Below are 22,072 nucleotides of genomic sequence, written 5' to 3'. Positions count from 1 at the left end.
GTAACTTTTTTACTTAAAGTTACTTAATCACTTCAGTTTAATAAGTAGAAACCAAGATAAGTTACCTGAGGCATAAATAGCTTATCTTAAGTAACTTAAGATCCAAACACCCCCTAAATGTGCCACATGTTTTTTAAGCCTAGTGTTTAATCTTCTATTTCTTATCCATGTTGCTATTCAGTTTTGCTACCAAATGCAAATTTTTAATTTTTAATTTTTTTATATATATGCTTAATATTCCTATTTAAATTCCTTTCAGGGAAAGGACATCCCAATTGTTCATCGTGTAATTACGGTAATGGCTTTTTTTTTTTTTTTAATGGTTTCATCCATATCATTCTTCTGATTGATGCCTTTTAGGCTCCTTTGATTTTATTTTTTTTAGTTGCTTGGATATCAATAAAATTCTCAATCTTGCATTGACTGTTATGTCTTGATTCTTGAGGCACTACATAATTCAGGGGAACTTAAATTTCTAATCGAGTAATTTTATATTATTTGAAGAAATGGAGTAATTGCTCCTTGAGATCTTGTAAAGTTGATCAACTGCTTCATTATTCTTGGAATTTTTAATGATATAAAAGGACATTTGATAAAGAACACCCCCCCCCCCCGAAAAAAAAAAAAATCAAACTCGAGAGATTTCAAATGCGAGTTTTGAGCCCAGTCTGTAAAGCCCTAGTCTCCTCATCCTCGCTGAAACTGTAAGAGCAAAATGGGCTTACGAGACCCTTTTGATCCTTCTATGCTTGTCGCTAGTGATGCCATCACTCCTGATTGGTGCAGAATCCCGAAGAGTTTCCATCAAAATTAAGCTTTAACTTAACAACCAAGGCTAGGCCATCCTCTAATATCTTTCTACTCTTCACTCACCTTCATCAACCACTTCCAATTGCCCTGTTTTGAGATTGTCTCATTTGACAAAGAAAGATCCACAAAGTAAGCCTTTTAGGCTTGTGGAACCTTAACCTTCAAACCTCCAAGAGGGAGAATGGGCCTGGGTATCATCCAAAAAACACCAAAGAAAGATTAGAGGCTGTGCAACACCATGGCAGCAAAAGGGAAATGAACATATAGAGGTGATCCACCAACTCCACATCCTGTAAGCACATAAATCAATAATTGAGGATTATCATTTGTTTGTTCCAGTGATGGTTGATAGTGAGCACTATATCAAGGCCTACTCCTAAACAAAAAGCCAACTACCTGTGAGTACCTGGGATCATTCATATCCTTGTTGTTTGGGAAGCCTCCATAACTCCTACAAGGAAGGCATAAAGGGACATGAAAAAAGCAACTTCCCATGACCTAATCCAACATTCTCTAAAAACCGGAGTCCTGTGGGATGAACACACCACGAAGGTGTTAGTGATTTTTTGAAAGACACAAAACTGTAGAACTTATGCAAAAATTCCAGATTTTAGAAACCCCAAGAACACTATCTAGATATATATCAAGTTCCAAAAATTACACAAAGCAATGGTCAGGATCTTACCTTAGATTTGTGCCAAGTGATCGCTGTAGTAGTCCGATTTTGGTCTTCCAACGTAGGGAGTCTCTCCCTGATATATCTCAAAAAAGATGAGAGCAGAGAGCTGCTTAGACCCCTAGGGTAGGCTTGCGCATGAGCACTTAAGAGTTGCCCCTAGGGGGAGGTGTTCCTCTCTCTTCTTCTCTTTATTAATTCTCTTTCCTTTCTCACTTTTTCCAAATGTCCCTGAGGAAGTATGGATGTCCAAGGCTCACTTGTTCTCCATCTCCCTTGGGACATGATTTATTTATAAGGAGTTAGGGTTTTAGAGGGAACACTAGTTACGATGCACTTGACTCCTACAGACTTGGTATGCCTTGCACCATCAAAAGTCTGTGTACCTTCCTTATTCATGCATCCAACTTGATCCAATTCCTCCATTGTCTAGTGGCATCCACTCTTTTCCAAAATCCATGCCAGTATGAGGGGTGGATCACAAGATCCCAACCATTAGATGTTCATCAAGCATGATAAAGCACCTTTAACGGTTAAACAAAAGATCAACGGTTAAAAACCTTTCATTAAACATTTAAAACCTTTTAAGTGTTGTGCCCAACTAGAAAACCACTTGATGAGCGACTGGATAACTAAGATCTAAGTTACAAACGAGTTCCTTGAGGTAACCAATGGATCCCTTGTTGGAACATATGTACCACGACCACACGCTTGATTCATGTACCCAACCACACCCATATGTCAGCCACTAATATAACCTCCCAGTGTGAGACAAAAGCACACAACACTAGGACCTCGTACGCCACATACATCCTTAAGGATTAGTAAAAGCTAGTGCATGATTGAGATGATTCGATCTGTGCATTATCGGTCTACCAAACCAGAAACTTGATGCGATCTCCAATGCAAGTGCTCAACTAGCTTTAAACACAACAATCTGCATTCCATGAACACTCACACTTCTGTATGGGGGTAAGGCCATGGCACGATTTTCCCAATGGTGGAGACCTTTCATCCCAAATAGTTGGCGATTCCCTTGTATAGGATGATCAATTAACCTTTAATAGATTGTCCAATCCCACAATCGTGGTCATGGAATTTAGGGTATTGAGATCTATGAAACACAACTCTCCCTTAGCTTGTAGTTGTTCTCTCCAAACTCGCCTTCCCTAGGAAAATTGGATGAAACCTCCCTTTAACCGATTAATCAATAGATATTTGAGGTTTCCCATAGATTTAGTTATGTCATCCATGGTAAGACCAAACATGTTTGTGATGCAGGACCTGAAAATTAAATATGATATGCGAGATTTCAGGCTTAAGATCACGTTAGTTCAGAAACAATTACACAAATTCCATATCCCACATGAAAGTCCAAACATTCAATTAAGGGGAATCTATGCAGGTCCAGGCCTAAACATGATAGGGCTGGATCAATAAAAATTATGAACCAAACGATACTCAAAGATAAGAAATAATCATCCACACATGCATAGTAATCAGTCCCTAATCCAAGGGATTCACCAATTTCAAATTAAGGAACCCTAGGGTAAGAAAAATGGCATAAAATTGGAGATTCGAGTAATTTAGGGTTAGGTTTAGGGATTTTGGGTGAAAGCGGAGTGAAAGAAAGGAGAGAGACGAACCAAAGAAGTACCGCACGCGTGGACAACAACAATGGCCCAGACGCACATGCGTGTGATCTCGGCAGCACGTGCGTGGAGCCCACTATTCAGAAAAAGGCCACCTTGACCCTGGTCAGCCAGGGATGGACTCCAAAACCCCCAAATCTCAACTAGATCCGATGTACGGTTTGTGCTTGGTGCTCCGCTGAAGTTTCAGCCCTCCTGTAGGGCCAGATTATGAAATTCTGCTGTGGGGAGGAGAATTGCTGCAATAGATGATTGATTCGAAGTGTAGATGATGGGGTGAGATGAGAAGAAGGGATGGTAGAAGATGGGTAGTAGAGATGGCGATGGATGGGGGTGAATTGGGATAGATGTGGCTTTGCAGCACGGTAGTTAACCCTTTGATGAAGGGAGGGCTTCGCACCCAATTAGGCTTCACAACTTAGAGAGTAGGAAAATGCAGAATTTTTATTAATCTTCAATCAATTAAAAAAAAGCTACAAGGGGTGCTTATTTATAAGAAAATCCTATACCCCAAAACTCGCGCCATGTGCGCAACCTATTACTTGGCGATGAAGTAAACCAAAATAAAAACTAATCAAAGAAATTTAAAGCGTCCATGATGTTCTAAATAATATTAATAAGCAAAACCTAAAATATGAAATAAATCTGACTAGTGGGCCACGATCATGAGATCCCATGATGGACTTTTCTTGACTAATGGGCCCACTTTTTTGAATCAAAACTTCGTCTTCTACGTAGGAGGCCATCCTTGGACGTCGTTATCGATCCAGATCGACGGTGGGGCCCTCCTTCTGGCGTACGTGTGTGTGTGTGTGGGGGGGGGGGGGTGTGAGTGCGCGTGTGATGTCCCTATCAATTCTCCCCGGCTGCGAAGATTTCGCCACTGGCGAAATAAAACTCCTGAACCGCTCCAGGATATCAGGATCAAGTCTCTGAAGCTCCTCCTCAGTGAGCCACGTGCTGTCTGAAGCTGGCGTGACTTCCATTTAACCAGGTACTTTTGAAACCCGCCATCCGACGTTGAAACTATCTGATGGTTCAGGATATCCTCTATTTCCTTTTTGGGTGTGTGAAGGTTAGGTATGGGAGGTAGAGGCTGAGAAAATGGGTCGGGAAGGATAGGTATCGGAGGTAGAGGCTGGAAAAATGGGTTGGGAAGGGTAGGTATGAGACATAGAGGCTGGGAAAATGGGTCGGGACGGGTAGGTACGGGAGGTAGAGGCTTGGAAAATGGGTCGGGACGGGTAGGTATGAGACGTAAAGGCTGGGAAAATGGGTCGGGAAGGGTAGGTATGGGAGCTAGAGGCTGGGAAGAAAGGTCAGGAAGAGTGGGTATGAGAGGTAGAGGCTGAGAAAATGGGTCGGGAAGGGGCCATGGTTCAAGGGATAAATATGGGGAATGAGGACGGGTAGACGAAGGGCCGGACAAAGTATTAGTGGTCCCTTGAAAAGTAACTAGATCCTCCACGTTAAATGTGAAACTAATTCCCATAGAAGGTGGAAGATCTACCTCATACGCATTGAGATTATTTTGTTTTATAATTTTGAAGGGTCCAGCGCTATGTGCGTGTAACTTACGAACGGCCCCCGGAGGGTACCGTTCGGGCCAGATGCGAACTATCACAGAGTCCCCAATATTGAATTCTTTGAAATGTTTATGTTGGTTTGTAGAAAATTTGTAATGTTCATTACTAGTAGTGATCTTCTGCTTGATTTCTTGATGCCATGAATGAATGTGATGCGCGAAAGACTCTGTAGGCTCTGACACCCTATGGGACAGTGACATAGAGATAAGATCAATAGGTTTCTCAGGTTTATAAATAGTAACGACTTCATAAGGACTGAGACATGTGGACCTATCGACAGAACTATTAAACGCAAACTCGGTTGTAGGAATTACGGTGACCCATGTTCTGGTGTGCTCTATATCCCTCCTAGGGGGAGACTCATCCAGTAGATCATCAGAAAAGACATCACGTAACTCATCCATTATCGGAATGGCCTCAGTGGGTAACTCTACACTAGCGTTTGGTGCACTCTCTCCAGCCACAAGGCCGCACATGTCGTACCTCTCAAAATAATGGTCTTGATGTCTCTCATGGGGTAGGTGCATGGGTGCACACCCATAATTGATTCCTTCACCAACTCCATTCATTGGTTTATCCACCAGACTATTTACCTGAGATGGGACATCCACCCTAATGGTGGGGTTTGTCTTGGTGATGGTCTTTAGTTGGGTAATGCGCACGTCAAGTTGTTCTAAGTATTGGTCCATTTCCAAGCGCTTAATCATAAACTCCAACTTTTGATACAGCTTGTTTAGTGACTTTTGCAATTGTTCCATGTTTAGTTTAGGGTGCCAACCAAAATTCAGCAATATAGTTGTCAAAATATAAGAATTTTTTTTTTTTTTTTTTTAAGAAACAACCTAGTTTCTAAAAATGAAATAGGAAAGTTTCTAAAAAAAAACAACGTAGTTTCTAAAAACGAAAAAAGAAAGTTTCTAAGAAAAACAAATTAGGAAAGTTTCTATAAAAAACAAATTAGGAAAGTTTCTAAAAAAAACAAATTAGGAAAGTTTCTAAAAAAAAAAAAACAAATTAAAAAGTTTCTTAAAAAAAGCAACCTAGTTTCTAAAGAAAAAGAAAAAGGAAAGTTTCTAAAAATAGAAAGTAAGTTAGTTTCTAAAAAAGAAAAAGGAAAGTAAACTAGTTTCTAAAAAAGAAAAAGGAAAGGAAATTAGTTTCTAAAAACAGATTAAGAAAGTTTCTAAAAAACAGAAAAGGAAAGTTTCTAAACCTAGAAATAGAAAACTTAGTTAATTTCTAAAATAATTCAAAGAAGGGGAAACAGAAAATTTCAGCAGCTTATGTTAGGGTTTATGGACCTCTAAACATCCATATATGATGAGAATTGATGCGTAATGGACATAAACAACTAAACCCTAAACATGTAATGAATTCCCCTACAAGAACCCTAGGCTCTGTACCAAATTTGATGCAGGACAATTAACCACTTGCTCTAAAAGCTCGAACTATTAGAGTATGACGAATTAATCCCTTTATCTCATAGCCCAGGCCCCACATCACATGGGTTAGGACCTCGGTCGAACTCCCTTCGTGGGCCCCAAATCACATGGGCTGCCCACCCCGAGTGTGTCCCCGCATCCCATGGGCTACCCCACTCAAGCCTGGTGTGAAATGCCCATTAATCACCCATGGTAAGGAGTCTCGAACACGAAATCTCCTCCATGGGCCGCACCCACCCCAAGTGTGCCCTTGCATCCCACAAGTGACCCTACTCGAGCCCAGAGTGAAAATGCCTCTGCATTAATCACCCCCAGTGAGGAGTCTCGAACACGAGACCTCCTGCTCTGATACCAATTTGATGCAGGACATGAAAATTAAATATGATATGCGAGATTTCAGGCTTAAGATCACGTTAGTTCAAAAACAATTACACAAATTCCATATCCCACATGAAAGTCCAAACATTCAATTAAGGGGAATCTATGCGGGTCCAGGCCTACACATGATAGGGCTGGATCAATAAAAATTATGAACCAAACGATACTCAAAGATAAGAAATAATCATCCACACATGCATAGTAATCAGTCCCTAATCTAAGGGATTCACCAATTTCAAATCAAGGAACCCTAGGGTAAGAAAATGGGCATAAAATTGGAGATTCGAGTAATTTAGAGTTAGGTTTAGGGATTTTGGGTGAAAGAGGAGTGAAAGAGAGGAGAGAAACGAACCAGAGAAGTACCGCACGTGTGGACAACAACAATGGCCCAGACGCACATGCGTGTGAGCTCGGCCGCACGTGTGTGGAGCCTACTATTTAGAAAAAGGCCACCTTGGCCCTGGTCGGCCAGGGATAGACTCCAAAACCCCCAAATCTCAACTCGATCCGATATACGGTTTGTGCGTGGTGTTCCGCCGAAGTTTCAGCCCTCCTGTAGGGCCAGATTCTGAAATTCTGTTGTGGGAATGAGAATTGCTGCAATAGATAATTGATTCGAAGTGTAGATGATGGGGTGTGATGAGAAGAAGGGATAGTAGAATATGGGTAGTAGAGATGGCGATGGATGAGGGTGAATTGGGATAGATGTGGCTTCGTACCACAGTAGTTAACCCTTCGATGAAGGGAGGGCTTCGCACCCAATTAGGCTTCACAACTCAGAGAGTAGGAAAGCACAGAATTTTTATTAATCTTCAATCAATTAAAAAAAAGCTACAAGGGGTGCCTATTTATAAGAAAACCCTATACCCCAAAACTCGCGCCATGTGCGCAACCTATTACTTAGCGATGAAGTAAACCAAAATAAAAACTAATCAAAGAAATCTAAAGCGTCCATGATGTTCTAAATAACATTAATAAGCAAAACCTAAAATATGAAATCAATCTGACTAGTGGGCCACGATCATGAGATCTCAGGATGGGCTTTTCTTGACTAAAGGGCCCACTCTTTTGAAACAAAACTTCGTCTTCTAGGTAGGAGGCCCTCCTTGGACGTCGTTATCGATCTAGATTGACGGTGGGGCCCTCCTTCTGGCGTACGTGCATTGGGGGGGGGGGGGGGGCGTGAGTGCGCGTGGTGTCCCCATCAGTTTGGTCATTTATGTACATGATCATAGCAATCATTATTGGCTTTCTAGGTCACACAATAAAAATAGGAGGATACAATAAGCTTTCTGAAGGAGGAATCTCCTTGTCCCTAAAATTTCTTCTAAAAGTCAGGTTTGACTCAACATCCTCCCCCACTTGGCTAAAGCACCGGGCACGAATCTTTCTGACTTGAGCCATCCTATAGACTATAGAGAGATTGGAATGATAAACCAAGCAAGCAACAACTCTAGAGATCCTTGGGAAACCTCACCTTACATTGTCTCCTACTTAGGGGTATTCCTGATTGCTACATGACATGTGCTACTCCATGGAAGAAGCAATATGTGATCATTCATGTACGAAAAGAATAGCAGGTGTTCTTCTAAAGCCTATGCATGAAAAAGATGTATGCAGCGAAGTCCCAAATTCGAGGTTGAATTCTATCCAACTGAGGAAGATTGATGCAATTAAGAACATGAGATCCACATATAGTAGATGCAGGTGGAAGTGGCAATCCTGAACAAACCGAGATTCAGAAAAGACCCAAACAGTCCTAAAAACAGCACCAGCAAGAGTTCTAGGATTGTACCATGTATGGTTCAAATTTGAGCATTGAAAATAGTTGCAGGAAACCCATAAACATGTTAGTTTAGCAAGCTAAGCAATTTTCTGATGCCATGTTAATGTCAGCAAGCCTGTTAGAAAAAAAAGGCTTCTTGCAGCAGATATTTAGACTTTTCCATTTGAGTTTAAGCCTCTAAAAGTTGTTGAAATCTATGAGGATTTTAGAGAGCTGTCAGTTGGTTATTTAGGGATGCATTATTACTCCATTTTAACTCATTGATTTGTATTCAACCTATGTAATATACTAATAATAGATAGTGCTTGATTGTGATCAACCTATGTAATAGTCTATTACAAAGCACCTGTGGGAGTTTTGCACTCTTATTGCAGTCCCAAGCCTGGATAAAGGGGGGCTGCGTTAGGTCGCAGCCAGCGTCAAACTTTTGCCTTAACTTCATCATGAATCCAGGCAATATGACATTCCAAACTAGAGTGGAATGGCGGAAAATGAATCATGTCACTAACCCCCATTAGTAGGGACAGGGCTTATATGATGATATGATGATTTATTGCTCCATTTAGAAATCTTTAGTTTCAGGTTTAGTGTCTGAGATATCGTAATCTAAGGTGGAGATATAAGCTTGCTTTAGGTTTAGATAGAGAGAAAAGGCTGTTATTCAACCTTATGGAGAGAATTTTATGAAAAATTGCACCACTTTTCTTTCTAGAAGATAAAACATGGGGTACATTTGGATATTTTTGGGCATTTTGGAGCCATATTCATCATAATTGAAGAGATTCTCCCCTCTTATCCATCACACAAGTTAATCTCCCGTGTTTAATTTGATATGGATTGCTGGACATCTACTTGTACTAACAGAAAATTGTGTTTATTGATGGAAATATGTTTTCTTTGCTGAAATCCTGCCAATTTATTGGAAATTTGATCTAGGTGGTGGAATTTGGATTTTGGATGCCGTAAATTCAATTTAATTGCTGATTTTGTTAAATAATTTATTTGATATATGAGATCTTGTTGTTAAAACTCATTGTGGATCCTTCCAATACAACTGGATCTGACATTGCAATCAATCAGGATGTTAACCCATAAGACTGACTGCATCACCAACACTTATGACACTTGAAACTTCCCATTGAGGATGGGCCTTGTGAACTGAGGATGAATATATGAAAACTGGAAATAAACTTTCAACGCCTGCACATATTTCCCACAGAGCTATCATGTCATCCGAGACTACATGAAGGCTCTCTATTTGTCTTCCTTTAGAATAGAATATCACGAAGAGCATTTAATAGGGTTCTGAAAACGTCCTCAAGCCTTTTACTTGGCACATAGGGTGATCTATTGTCAATCTAAACGGTTCATTCATTCATACAACTAGGAGCTAGCCATGGTGCAAAAATCATGCCAATCAGGTGATCCTAAGCTTTTGATCGATAGCATGAAAACGGACAGTCAAGGTTGACTGGGGAAACAGAATAGGTCCAGTCATCATCTTGAAACATCTACCAGATAGATCTGACTTTTTATTTCTTATGATTCTAAAGTAACACTTTGATTTGATGATTTTAACCATATGATTAATGGCCCATAAACTGTAAACAGTGAAAAAACAGAGAGGAACTGAAAGATTTTCTGTATTTGAGACAACCCAAATGGGTTGAATATATAGAGATTACAGTCATCTATACAAGGAAAATAATAAAATCAGAATCCTCTACCTATGGAAACGAACTATACAAGGTATACAAGGCATGTGAGCCTGTCTGACATCCCCCCTCAAACTAATGCTAGTCATCGACAAGTAATAGTTTGCCAACTAGAAATGAGTGACGTGCAGAAGTGAGGGACTTGGTGAGAATGTTGGCAATCTGATCATGGGATGCAACATGTGGAAGAGAAATGAGCCCAGACTGAAATTTCTCGCGGATAAAGTGACAGTCAACTTCAATATACTTCGTCCGTTCATGAAAAATCGGGTTAGAGGCAATCTGAATGGCATTTAGATTATCGACATGGAGTGGAGTAGGATTTTGCAGAGGAATGCCCAAGTCGGAAAGAAGTCTACGTAACCTGACAAGCTCACTACACGCAGCGGACATCGCCCGATACTCGGCTTCTGTGCTCGATTTGGAAACAGTGGTCTGCTTCTTACACTTCTAAGAGATGAGAGAAGTGCCGAGAAAAACATAGTAGCCAGTGGTAGATCTTCGTGTGAGAGCGCAACCGGCCCAATCAGCATCCGAATAAGCACGAAGGTTCAGAGTCGTCGTGGAGGAGAAGAACAGTGATCGATCTAGAGTTCCACGTAGGTATCGTAGGATGTGCAACACCGCAGTCATATGAAGGGTCCGAGGAGCAGAAACAAACTGACTGACGACTTGGACAGCGTATGCAATATCAGGGCAAGTCATAGTTAAGTAAACTAGATTCTCAACCAAACGGCGGTATAAGTCGAGCTGCACAAGGAGATCACCATCGTCACGGCCATATTGAACGTTAAGTTCTAAGGGAGTCTGAACTGTCTTCTGATCCATCAATGATGCCAAGGCGAGAAGATCCTTGGTATGTTTACGCTAGCTGACTAGGATCCCACGTTTAGAACGTGAAATTTCAAGCCCAAGAAAGTATGTTAGATGGCCGAGGTCTTTCATCTTGAAGGATGATTGCAGAACTTCCTTTAAAGCTGAGATGCCAGAAGCATCGCTACCAGTCAGAAGTAGGTCATCAACATAGACGAGAACAATGACAATTCCGCGAGCAGTGGTGCGCAAAAATGAGGATGGGTCATGACTACTTTGAGTAAAGCCAATACCTGTAACAATATCGTGAAAGCGTTGAAACCATGCCCGAGGTGCCTGTTTGAGGCCATACAGGGCTTTCTTTAGGCGACATACCTTATTGTCAGGGATTACAGAGCTAGGAGGAGGTTTCAAATATACTGTTTCTTGGAGGTCTACATGAAGAAAAGCATTTTTCACATCCATCTGAGCAAGTGGCCAAGAGCGAACGGAAGATATTGCCGGAAGAGTACGAACAGTTTTCATCTTGGCCACGGGAGCGAATGTCTCATCATAATCAATTCCGTATTCTTGTTTGTATCCCTGAGCGACAAGCCGAGCCTTGTATCGATCCAATGATCCATCAGACTTGAGCTTGACAGAATAAATCCATTTACTACCAATTAGTTGTTGGTTAGTGGGTCGAGTGACAATGTCCCACGTATGATTATCATCCAATGCCGCAAGTTCTTCTGCCATAGCTTTCTTCTAACAATCATAAGTGGCTGCCTAAGTATATAAAGTAGGAATAGAGACAGTATCCAGAGTCGCATTCATGGCAGACATAAAATATATCAAGCGATCAGGCGCTCAATGTACACGAGCGGAATGATGTATCGAGGTAGTTCAGGATCTGCAACAGGTACAGTAGGTTCGGGTTGAGTAATAGGTGGTGGATCTGTACGTGGTCGACGCGAGTAAACCTGCAACGGACGAAGGAGAGTACTTGAGGCAAAAGGAATATCAGGAAAGGTGGTTAGACAAGGAGATTTTGGGGCGTGCGGAGGAAGAAGAGATGAATGAAAGGCAATATGTTCAAGAAAAACAACATGTCGTGAAACCCGAACACGACGAGAAACTAGATCATAACATTGAAAACCCTTCTGAGTTTCTTTAAATCCCAAGTACATACATTTGATCGATTTTGGAGATAGTTTGTTACACTCACGTGAAGCCAGGCGAACATAACAGACACAACTAAAAACACAAAATGTGAAATATGCAGGAGGTAAGCCGGTGAGAATAAGGTATGGAGATTTACTGTTCAAAACATTGGTTGGCATCCGGTTAATCAAGTAGACTGAATGTAACATTGCTTCCGCCCAGAAAGAACGAGAAACACTCATAGTTGTCATCAGGGTGTTAACAGTTTCAACAATATGACGATTTTTTCGTTCAGCCACCCCGTTCTGTTGTGGAGTATCAGAATAGGTGGTCTGATGAATAATCCCATGACCCTAAAGAAATGTACGAAAATCTGTTGAGAGATATTCCCCTCCTGAGTCAAAGCAGAGAGTTTGAACTGAAACCCAAAATTGAGTCTCCACCATAGAGTGAAATATCTTGAATTTTTCAAAAACCTGTGACTTCGAGTGCAGAAAGTAAATCCAGGTGTAACATGTGAAATCATCAATAAATATAACATAGTATCGTAACCCAGAGAGAGACATAATTGGTGAAGGAACCCAGACATCCGTATGCACTAGTTCAAACATAGAAAATGATTTTGTAGTACTTGGAGGAAAATGAATATACTTACTTTTTGAAAGACAACAAGAAGAACAAGAATAATCCAAATCTTTTTTATTAAGACAAACGTTCCCTAACATGCCATAAGAAAATAACTGAATTAACCGATTGGAATGTGGATGACCTAGGCGAAAGTGTCACAGTTTCCACAATTTATTTGCCGAACAAATATCTGATGAAGATGTAGAAAAGAAACAATGAGCCGAAGTGACAGATGGATCAAAGTCTAGCACGTATAGACGACCATGCCGCCTACCCATCCCAAGTACCTTCCCCGTTTCCAGATCCTGCATAAAACAACAGTTGGGAAGAAATATGACTAAGCGGTTATTGGATGTGAGTTGACCAACTGAAATTAAATTGGAAGAGAGGTTAGGGACATGAAACATATCACGAAGGGTGAACTGACGATAGGCAGAAGGAGAGAGTCAATGATCCAACGGACTGAATGGGTAGTCTAGTGCCATCCGTAGTAGAAATATCCTGATTTCCGGTGTAGGGACGAATGTCACGAAGATAGGGATACAGTACCAGTCATATGATTGGAAGCTCCGGAATCGAATAATCATGTAGAAGATGGGGATATACCTGACATACCGGCTGCAGAAAGGGCTTGAACGATTTGCTAGAGCATCATAGGAGTCAAAGGAAATGAAAGACCTTCAACAGAAACGGTAGATGTAGTATCACTAACAGATGACTCGGAAGAAATAGTGGTAGCAGTAGCAGAAAGAGCACGACCACGGCCGGAAGAAGATGCATAGGCACGTGTACGGCAGTGCTGAATACCATGACCAGTCTGTCGACAATAAGCGCACCATTCTTTGCAGTGAGTGACAACATGACCCACCTTGTGACAGCTGCGACAAGTCAAAGGAGTGGAACCACGTGTTGGTGTAGTGGTGGACACAGCAAGCACTATATCAGATGATCCCGGAGTTGAGGAATGAAGAGAGAGAACTTTCAGTCGTTGTTCCTCGGCCAATAAATCATTAATAACCAAATTCAATGGAGTAGGGCTACAGTTCAAGACAGCAGCCTGACAATGCTCAAATTTCGGACGCAGCTTCATAAGAAACTGTCGAACTTGTGCACTCTCGCGCATAGTTTGGAATAACTTAAAGTCATGAGGAAATGTTGGATCCATCATAGCCATCTCTGTCCAAATTGTGGCAATTTTGGAATAAAATGATTGAAGACTGTCGTCACCCTGAGTAAGGTTAACGAGATCCTGTTCCAGGCGGTATAACGGGCTGTATTACTCTGTTGATAAATTATCTGGAGATGCTCCCACATTGCCTTAGCAGTGCAATGAGGTGTGAGGCCAACAACAATGGACCGATCGACCGAATCGAGAATCCAGGTAATAATCCATCCATTGTTCATTTCCCAATCAGCTAATTTGTCGGCATCTGTAGAAGTGGGGATAGTAACAGATCCATCAATTAGTCCCCACAAACTACGACCCTGAGGAAGTTCTGAAAATGGATGGCCCATAGAGAATAGTTGGTACCATCAAAACAACAACGTGGGGCCTTTGTACGTGATGAGTCCTTGTCCGTTGATCTGAAGTAATGTGAAACACGCAAAGAGTCGCAGCAGAAGAAGGTTTTAGATGTACCTTGTAGCAGGAGATACCCAAGGGATTGCAGTTGCTGGATCTAGCGTAATAGCAACAGCAACAGGGGTCGCTAGATCTGAAAAATCTACATCTGGAACAGCAACAGGGGTTGTTGGATCTTAAACGAAGTTCGGCAACAACAACAGATCGGAGAGCAAACGGGCGTGCAATAGGGGTGGTCGGACGAGTAGGGGTGACGCTGTAGGGGTGGTTAGATGAGCAGGTGCAGTTGGACGACGCTGTAGAGGTAGTCGGACGACGCAATGATGGTCGGACGATGCAGTAGGGGCGGCCGGACGAGTAGGGATGGTGGCCGGATGCAGCAGGGATGGGGGCTGGACGCAGGGATGGTTTGATCTAACAGGTGGTGCCAGTTTTGGATCAGTGAAGCTCTGATACCATGTAAACAATGCAAAAACAGAGAGGAGCTGAAATATTTTTCATATTTGAGACAACCCAAATGGGTTGAATATATAAAGATTACAGTCATCTATACAAGGAAAATAATAAAATCAGAATCCTCTACCTATGGAAACGAACTATACAAGGTATACAAGGCATGTGAGCCTGTCTAACATAAACAATAGATGGTTGTAACAAGTTGGCCCCATTCAAAGGGTTAGGATCATCCGATTGCCGTGAGTCTTGCACCGTGGCTTGCTCCTATTTGTATGAATGAATGAAGGGTGGTTAGATTGACAATAGGTCACTGTGTGCCATTTAAAAGGTTTGGGGTTGTTGCTAACATCCCCATGAAGGTGGGGACGTAAGCAAAACCCTTACATAAATATATGTTTGAAGTTCTTGTCTTAGATGCAGTGAAACATGAGTTCCCAAGTTCCTAAATTTTGTTTGGACAATAGGTACCCTGCATGATACGAAACTGTAAATATTGGACCAACTTTTGTCGTTTTAAGCTTCCTAATTTCTTGGGTCCTTACTCATGCCTTAGAGATTCAACACGAGGTCATGGGTTTGAGTACCCATTGTGGTGTGATTGCGTGGGTGTGTGTGGGGTGTGAGTGTGTGTGTAAAAAAAAAAAAAAAGCTTCTTAATTTCTTAAATTTAGAGAACTTCCATAAATCAATTATGTGGTTCTTGGACAACTCTACCAACATTTTTTTCTTTATTATACAACTGTTCTTCTGGATGAGGAATGCTTGTGAACAAGAGCAGTATACTTCTTTGGCCTTTGCCTCAAACATGGGTGACATCCAAGCCGCTCATCCGCAGACTTCTTGGTTCAGTAATCTGACTCGTAATGGGCCATACATGTACAAAGAAATGGATGATTAAAGAAATTGACCGCTTGTACTCAGTATCTCCATGTGGCCTGCATGATGAGTGGACCAGCCTGGTTTTTGGCCAGGTCATATTCATGGTGCACTGAATCAGATGAAACTCCTGGATATCATGCAGTTGTTCCGCGCTGTGTCCTTCTCAAGTGAGTAACTACATTTCATTCCTTGGTGAGGACGATCAGGGACTGCTTCTTGCATTTAGGCATTTACAAGCGCCAAACACTAGTGTCTTACATGAGCCAGAGAAGCAATGATGTAACAGATTTGTGCTGTTCATCAGATGAGCCCCAAATGTTTACTTTGGCTCAAAATCAGACAGGTGCACACGTCAGGTAGACATGCACAAGAATGGATAACCAATGGTCCATGTTCAATTTGCAGGTGTTAATAAGTGGGCCGGCTTGCTAGGACACATTCATTCTGAGGCCCACGCGATGAACAATGTGGATCTCACACGCATGCCACTTCCACACATGTTGGGTGTGTCTGTTCTGAGCTGGAGATTGCAGTTTGTCCAAGATGATTGTAGCACTTTGCTTATCAAGAAGTAGAAGAAGAATTCCTCATTTTCCAATAGAGTTATTTGATGTGTTGGCAGTGTATGAATATCCATCTGCATGTACATAGTGACTGTAAATGTGGCATGCTTGTATTTCATGGGTCATTCTTGAACAGGACATAATCCAAAGATGAATAGATGGATACTAATCGAGGGTTAGGATAGTCCACTCAGTCTATTTTGGAGCTACTCCCCAGCTATGACGCGGTCCACAATTTGTAGGGCTCATGTCGTAGCATGTACTTATATATGGGTCATTGTGTTCCATCGGAGAGGGCTCATGTCGTAACATGTACTTATATATGGTTCATTGTGTTCCATGAGAGTATCAATGTTTTTCTCTTCCCTACATCACTTTTCTAGCACAAGAATGCCAAATTGATTGATGACAATTTTAGAAGTAAAAAGTTTTGGAAGTTTAAAAGAAAAAAGAACCTGGCAAATCTTTACAGTTCTGCTATCATTTTTGTCACCTTTTGTTGAAATAAAAGCTATGGACTTGTTATCTTATTCTTCACTGAATGTAAGACAAGAAAACCCTATCGTTGACGAGGATTGGCATTCATGTAAATCTATGTTAGTGAAGGATTCCATCATAATGGTAAATATTTCTTCATACTCAGGCTTCCTTCAGAAAGGTTTTTATTAGCTATGCCAACACCTTTTCAATTGACTTTGCCCAATTTAATTTGAATATGGCTGATGATGCATTCTTTCCCGTAGCCTTCCTATATGTCACCTTTTGTTGAAATAAAAGCTATGGACTTGTTATCTTATTCTTCACTGAATGTAAGACAAGAAAACCCTATCGTTGACGAGGATTGGCATTCATGTAAATCTATGTTAGTGAAGGATTCCATCATAATGGTAAATATTTCTTCATACTCAGGCTTCCTTCAGAAAGGTTTTTATTAGCTATGCCAACACCTTTTCAATTGACTTTGCCCAATTTAATTTGAATATGGCTGATGATGCATTCTTTCCCGTAGCCTTCCTATATGTCACCTTTTGTTGAAATAAAAGCTATGGACTTGTTATCTTATTCTTCACTGAATGTAAGACAAGAAAACCCTATCGTTGACGAGGATTGGCATTCATGTAAATCTATGTTAGTGAAGGATTCCATCATAATGGTAAATATTTCTTCATACTCAGGCTTCCTTCAGAAAGGTTTTTATTAGCTATGCCAACACCTTTTCAATTGACTTTGCCCAATTTAATTTGAATATGGCTGATGATGCATTCTTTCCTGTAGCCTTCCTATAAGTTCATTGCTCTATTCATTTTGTAGGTCCATGAAAAACTAGGTACTGAGGGTGAAATTAAAGTTCTCACAAAAGGTAAAGGAATTACATGTAACAGTTTTCTTATCCAATGAAGATGCATGTTTGCTAGCATGCATAGGTTCCTAGAAATGGTATCTGGTCTTAAAATGTTTAAAACGAAAGCGTTATGCCAGTTGCAGATGACGGGGTTTTCAAGTGATTGGCATCCTAGTATTAGATAGTAATTTGTCATGGCTTCCTCTACAAGATCATGATTAGAGCTAGGCAATCTTGACTCGATCCGGTGGATCCGACCCGATCTGAACCAATCCGACGGCTTGGATCGGTGCGGATCGAGTAGGACAGTTAAGATCCGAAAGCTTTTCGGGTCGGGTTCGAATCCATACCTACCCGGACCGATCCAATTGGATCCGATCCGATCCGATCCGATCCGGTCAGGAGTGGATAACCTACATGCATTTTCACGGTGGGCCCCAACAGAGTTTACTCAGTACCAGAAGCAGAAGTGGATTTGCTGGTGTACCACACACAAGATATATAGCTGCCGTAGGTACGTGTTGTGTGGGAAGATGTTGGCGGAGACGGATTGGCTACTCCCCCTGGTCGGTGCTCTATGGGCCCCACTATGATGTATGTGTTTCATCCATTCCGTTCATCCATTTTACAGATCATTTTAGGGCTTTATACAAAAAAGAAGAAGATAGGGATACAAATCTCAGGTGGACCACACCACAGGAAAACAATAATGATTGGATATCCACCATTATAATCCTCCTAAGGCCTAATGTACTATTTATTTGACATCTAATCTGTTGATTACGTCATAAGGACCCAGATTAAGGGAAACAATAAATATCAGCTTGATAAAAAACTTTTATGGCCTCCAAAACGTTTTTAATGGTCAACGTTCATTAAACACTATTTCCTATAATGTGGTCTACTTGAGATTTTGATATATCTCTTTCTTTTCTTTTTTTCTTTTTTTCCATAACGTAAAATGATCTATAAAAATAGATGGAGGGCATGGATGAAACACATACATCATGGTGGGGCCCACAAAGCACCGACCACCAGCCATTGGCTGGTGGCAGGGGGAGTAGCCAATTTACTGGCATCTGGCGCTCCTCGAGCTCCGAGTTGTACAAACAGTTCAAAGAAGATCAAAGTTATATGGGCCCCATAGTGATGTATTTATTATATCTACACTGTTCATATATTTTTAGAGATCATTATAGAGCATTATCCAAAAAATGAATAATATCCAAAGATCATTTGGACCACACCACAAATAGCAGCAGAGAATGATTTTTACTGTTAAACAATTCATGTGGTCCACTTGATAGTTAGATCTGTCTTATTTTTCGTCTCAAGCCTTAAGACGAGCTCGCCAAATGAATGGACAGTTTGGATATAACACATACCCCATGATCAGACCCACATAACTCGCCAACGTCGAGCTGTGCTTGCGTGAAAAGCTCACTGCCATAATGTGCCATTTCGTGCAGTGCACGTCAATAGTTTGGTAAAAACATGATTACGGTGGATAGAATGTTCTTTCAAAGCCATGTGAGGCCCACCTTGATGTATATGTTTTATCTAAGCCGTTCATCCATTTTGACATATCATTTTAAGCCTTGAACATAAAAAGACGGTATATTAAAGGCTGAAGTGGACTACACCACATGAAACTGTTGAATTAAATCATATAATCCGAATCGCACCCAACCCGATCCGACTCGGTTTCCCCGACTGAGTCGGACTCAGTTCGGGCCAGGCCAACCATGCGTCGGATCGGTCCGAGTCAGGTGACCCAGACTCGGTCACGGATCGGATTGAATTCGGATCAAGCCATTGAAATTACGGATCGGATTGAGTTGGACCCAATCCGATCCGATCCGGACCGATGCCTAGCTCTAATCATGATGCCTACTGTAAGCGGGTCAATGTATCCATCCTCGAACTGGATGCATTACCATGGGGGGCTAGGGGCTTTCTTCAATATGAAACTTGCATTGAGAAGTTAGTGGGAGAATATGTTTTTGGACCATCATGATCTAGATTCTTCCAAAAGAAAATGAGTAGAGCTGCTTCAAGTTGGTGGTATGTGTGTCTTTGGACAAGTGTGTGTGTGAGATATGCCTTTCATCTCACAGAAATATAATATATATAAATATATCTGTGTGTGTGTGCGAGCGCATGTGCGTGCCTTTCATCTCACACAAATATATGTAACTCTGTGTGTGAGAGGGGGAGAGAGGGAGTCACATGCCTTTCATCTCACCCAAGTGTATGTATCTCTGTGTGTGAATGTATCTCTCTGTGGCATTCTTTTCGTAGAGAGTCATATGCCTTTCATCTCACACAAGTGCATGTCTCTCTCTGTGTGTGCATGTATCTCTGTGTGTGTGTGCATGTGCCCCATGCCTTTCATCTCACACAAGTGTATGTATCTCTCTGTGTATGCGTGCACATGAGCATTCTTTTCATAGAGAGTCTTATGCCTTTCATCTCACACAAGTGTATGTATCTCTCTGTGTGTGCGTGCGCCCCATTGGGGTTAGCATTATCAGTTTGTTCCATTACCAATAAAAATCAGATGAGGTAGCAGCAACTGCGGTTCTCGAAAAAATCAAATGAGGTCAGCACTCAGCAGCAATCAAGGTTCTCATTGCTATTCCATTCTGCCATCTCATAACTGAGAGGCTAGTGAGTAATCAATTGACCTTTGAGGCCATTAATCCCAAATAGATGAATATCGTGGAGTTCTGAAAGGGGCAGGATCAAACAAAACTTGATGAGTGAAATCTGATTGAAGAGGAGGTCAATTTCATTGTGAAGCCTAGTGTTTCCGGATAAAACTCTATCGCCTTAATTCTTTCAATTTTGAGGGTCTGCAACTTATTCTGAGCCTCTGTTTACATGGGGAATCTATCAGGTTTTCACTCAGTAAGCATTTCAATTTGAATGTTCACTTGTGTATGTGTTTGCTATTTGGGCTGAACTGTTGAATTGGACTGCAGTAAATAATTCGATAGAGAGGAAATGGCCAAATTGTAGTGGTGTTTCCTGGTTTTTGTGATGAGGAAGAACCCCCAAAATGCAGTCACATTCCTTTTTGAGTCCCAGTTGAGTTAAGCAATTGCAATTTTAAGTCCAATCACTCAATGTTATTGCTAAGGAAGGTAATTACAATCGGGCCATTTCCTCTCTTTGAACCCATCATTGCAATTCGAGTCATTAGTGCATCCAATTATACCTAAGTCTGAGTGACCAGGAGCTTTTCCAATCCACGTGCCTGTACAAGTCAGCTAATGCACATGCCATTGCATATGCCAATGTGTTGACAGGTGCAATATCCAAGCCGTCCATCAGAAGGTTACTGCTATGTAGATTCCCTAGCCTAAGAATCAAGTTGTTCCACTTGTCAGGTGGGCCACAGTTAACTAAAAGTGTATGGTTGTGAAAAAAATCAGCCGAAGTTTTCTGACCCTTCCACTTATTTCTAATAACTAAGTGGACCAACTTTATCTTTGGCAGTAGAATCTACACAGTGACGTCCACTTGATGGATGGCTTGGATATCTCCCTTGTGTCATGCTGACGTATGTAGTGGTGTGTGCATTAGTTAACTTATATACGTCTGGGCTTAGCAAAGCTCGACTGACCAGTATGTTTTTGTTGAGTTATACTGTAAGGGTCCTTAATTCTTACCTGTCAGAAGAAGGGGTTACTCAGTGAGCCAGAGTTTCTAGAAGTAAATGAGATCTCTGATTAAAGATATCAGTTTGGCCCAATCTGAAGTGCAAGTAATTTAGATTGGCAGGCATGTCTTCGTTCTTTATACAGGACCATAGCTCTTTGGTTGCATTTTCGGTGTTACCTTGTCCTTCTAGACACTTTTCTCATCTGTGAAACGGATTAAGATATTACTGAGCTGAGCTGAGTCATAAGTGACTGGATGTGTTGTTAATAAGAGTGCTGATTGTGTGTTGCGTCATTGTACCTGTGTCAAAACAAGACATTTATATGTGTACTTTTCACTGCTGCGGGGAACTGTTCCAAAATAATTAGGTTCCACTGTCTGGACATCTAGTTATATATTTATACGAAAATATCTATCGTATATCTGCATAAAATCTATTCTAAATGCATGTCATACATGTTACATGTTCATTTTGTATGCATTATACAAGCAACATGTTTAGTACTTTCTCTTCATAGTGTATATGTACAGTTGCTCATATCTTCGTGTTTGGGGGTGCTATGCTGTATCTCAGGCTGGCAACACACCAGCTTGGTCCATTGGGTTTCAAATCCCAGGCTGATACGGATTGGCTCGGGCCTGATTGTGAGACCTGATTGATAAATGGGTTGGGCTCGGGCCTTGATCTGCAAAATTCAATTGATCCCACCGAAGCCCAGGAACAGGTCTGTACCTCGATGATTTGTTGGGCCTGGTATTGAAGGCAAGTAAATGAGCTGGGAATGGGCCAATTTTGGAGTCCGGCCTGACCTGTTGCTACCCCTACCTGTATCCTTCATGCGTGTGGTTCTTCCTGTAATTTTTGTAGACACTTTTGTAGACTCATTTATGTTAGGATGACATTTCATGCAGCTGGCTTATCATTGTATAATGCTTTGATTCCTTTCTTTTCAAAC

General features: G+C 41.3%; 1 protein-coding gene across 3 annotated transcripts in view; it reads left to right on the top strand.

The window, feature by feature from the left end:
* The window catches only part of LOC131243521 (uncharacterized), a 33,957-nt gene that overhangs the window by 9,340 nt on the left and 2,545 nt on the right, over positions 1-22,072 (top strand). For 2 of the 3 annotated variants that reach the window (XM_058242924.1, XM_058242927.1), the window contains 2 exons: positions 260-295; positions 17,420-17,468. In XM_058242924.1, the coding sequence (XP_058098907.1) occupies positions 260-295; positions 17,420-17,468 (85 nt within the window). The remainder of the gene's footprint in view (positions 1-259; positions 296-17,419; positions 17,469-22,072) is intronic. The other variant, XM_058242926.1, reaches the window with a different exon arrangement.

Source organism: Magnolia sinica, chromosome 4, assembly GCF_029962835.1.
Source record: "Magnolia sinica isolate HGM2019 chromosome 4, MsV1, whole genome shotgun sequence".
Lineage (NCBI taxonomy): Eukaryota > Viridiplantae > Streptophyta > Magnoliopsida > Magnoliales > Magnoliaceae > Magnolia > Magnolia sinica.
This window is presented reverse-complemented; position numbering and strand designations above follow the sequence as displayed.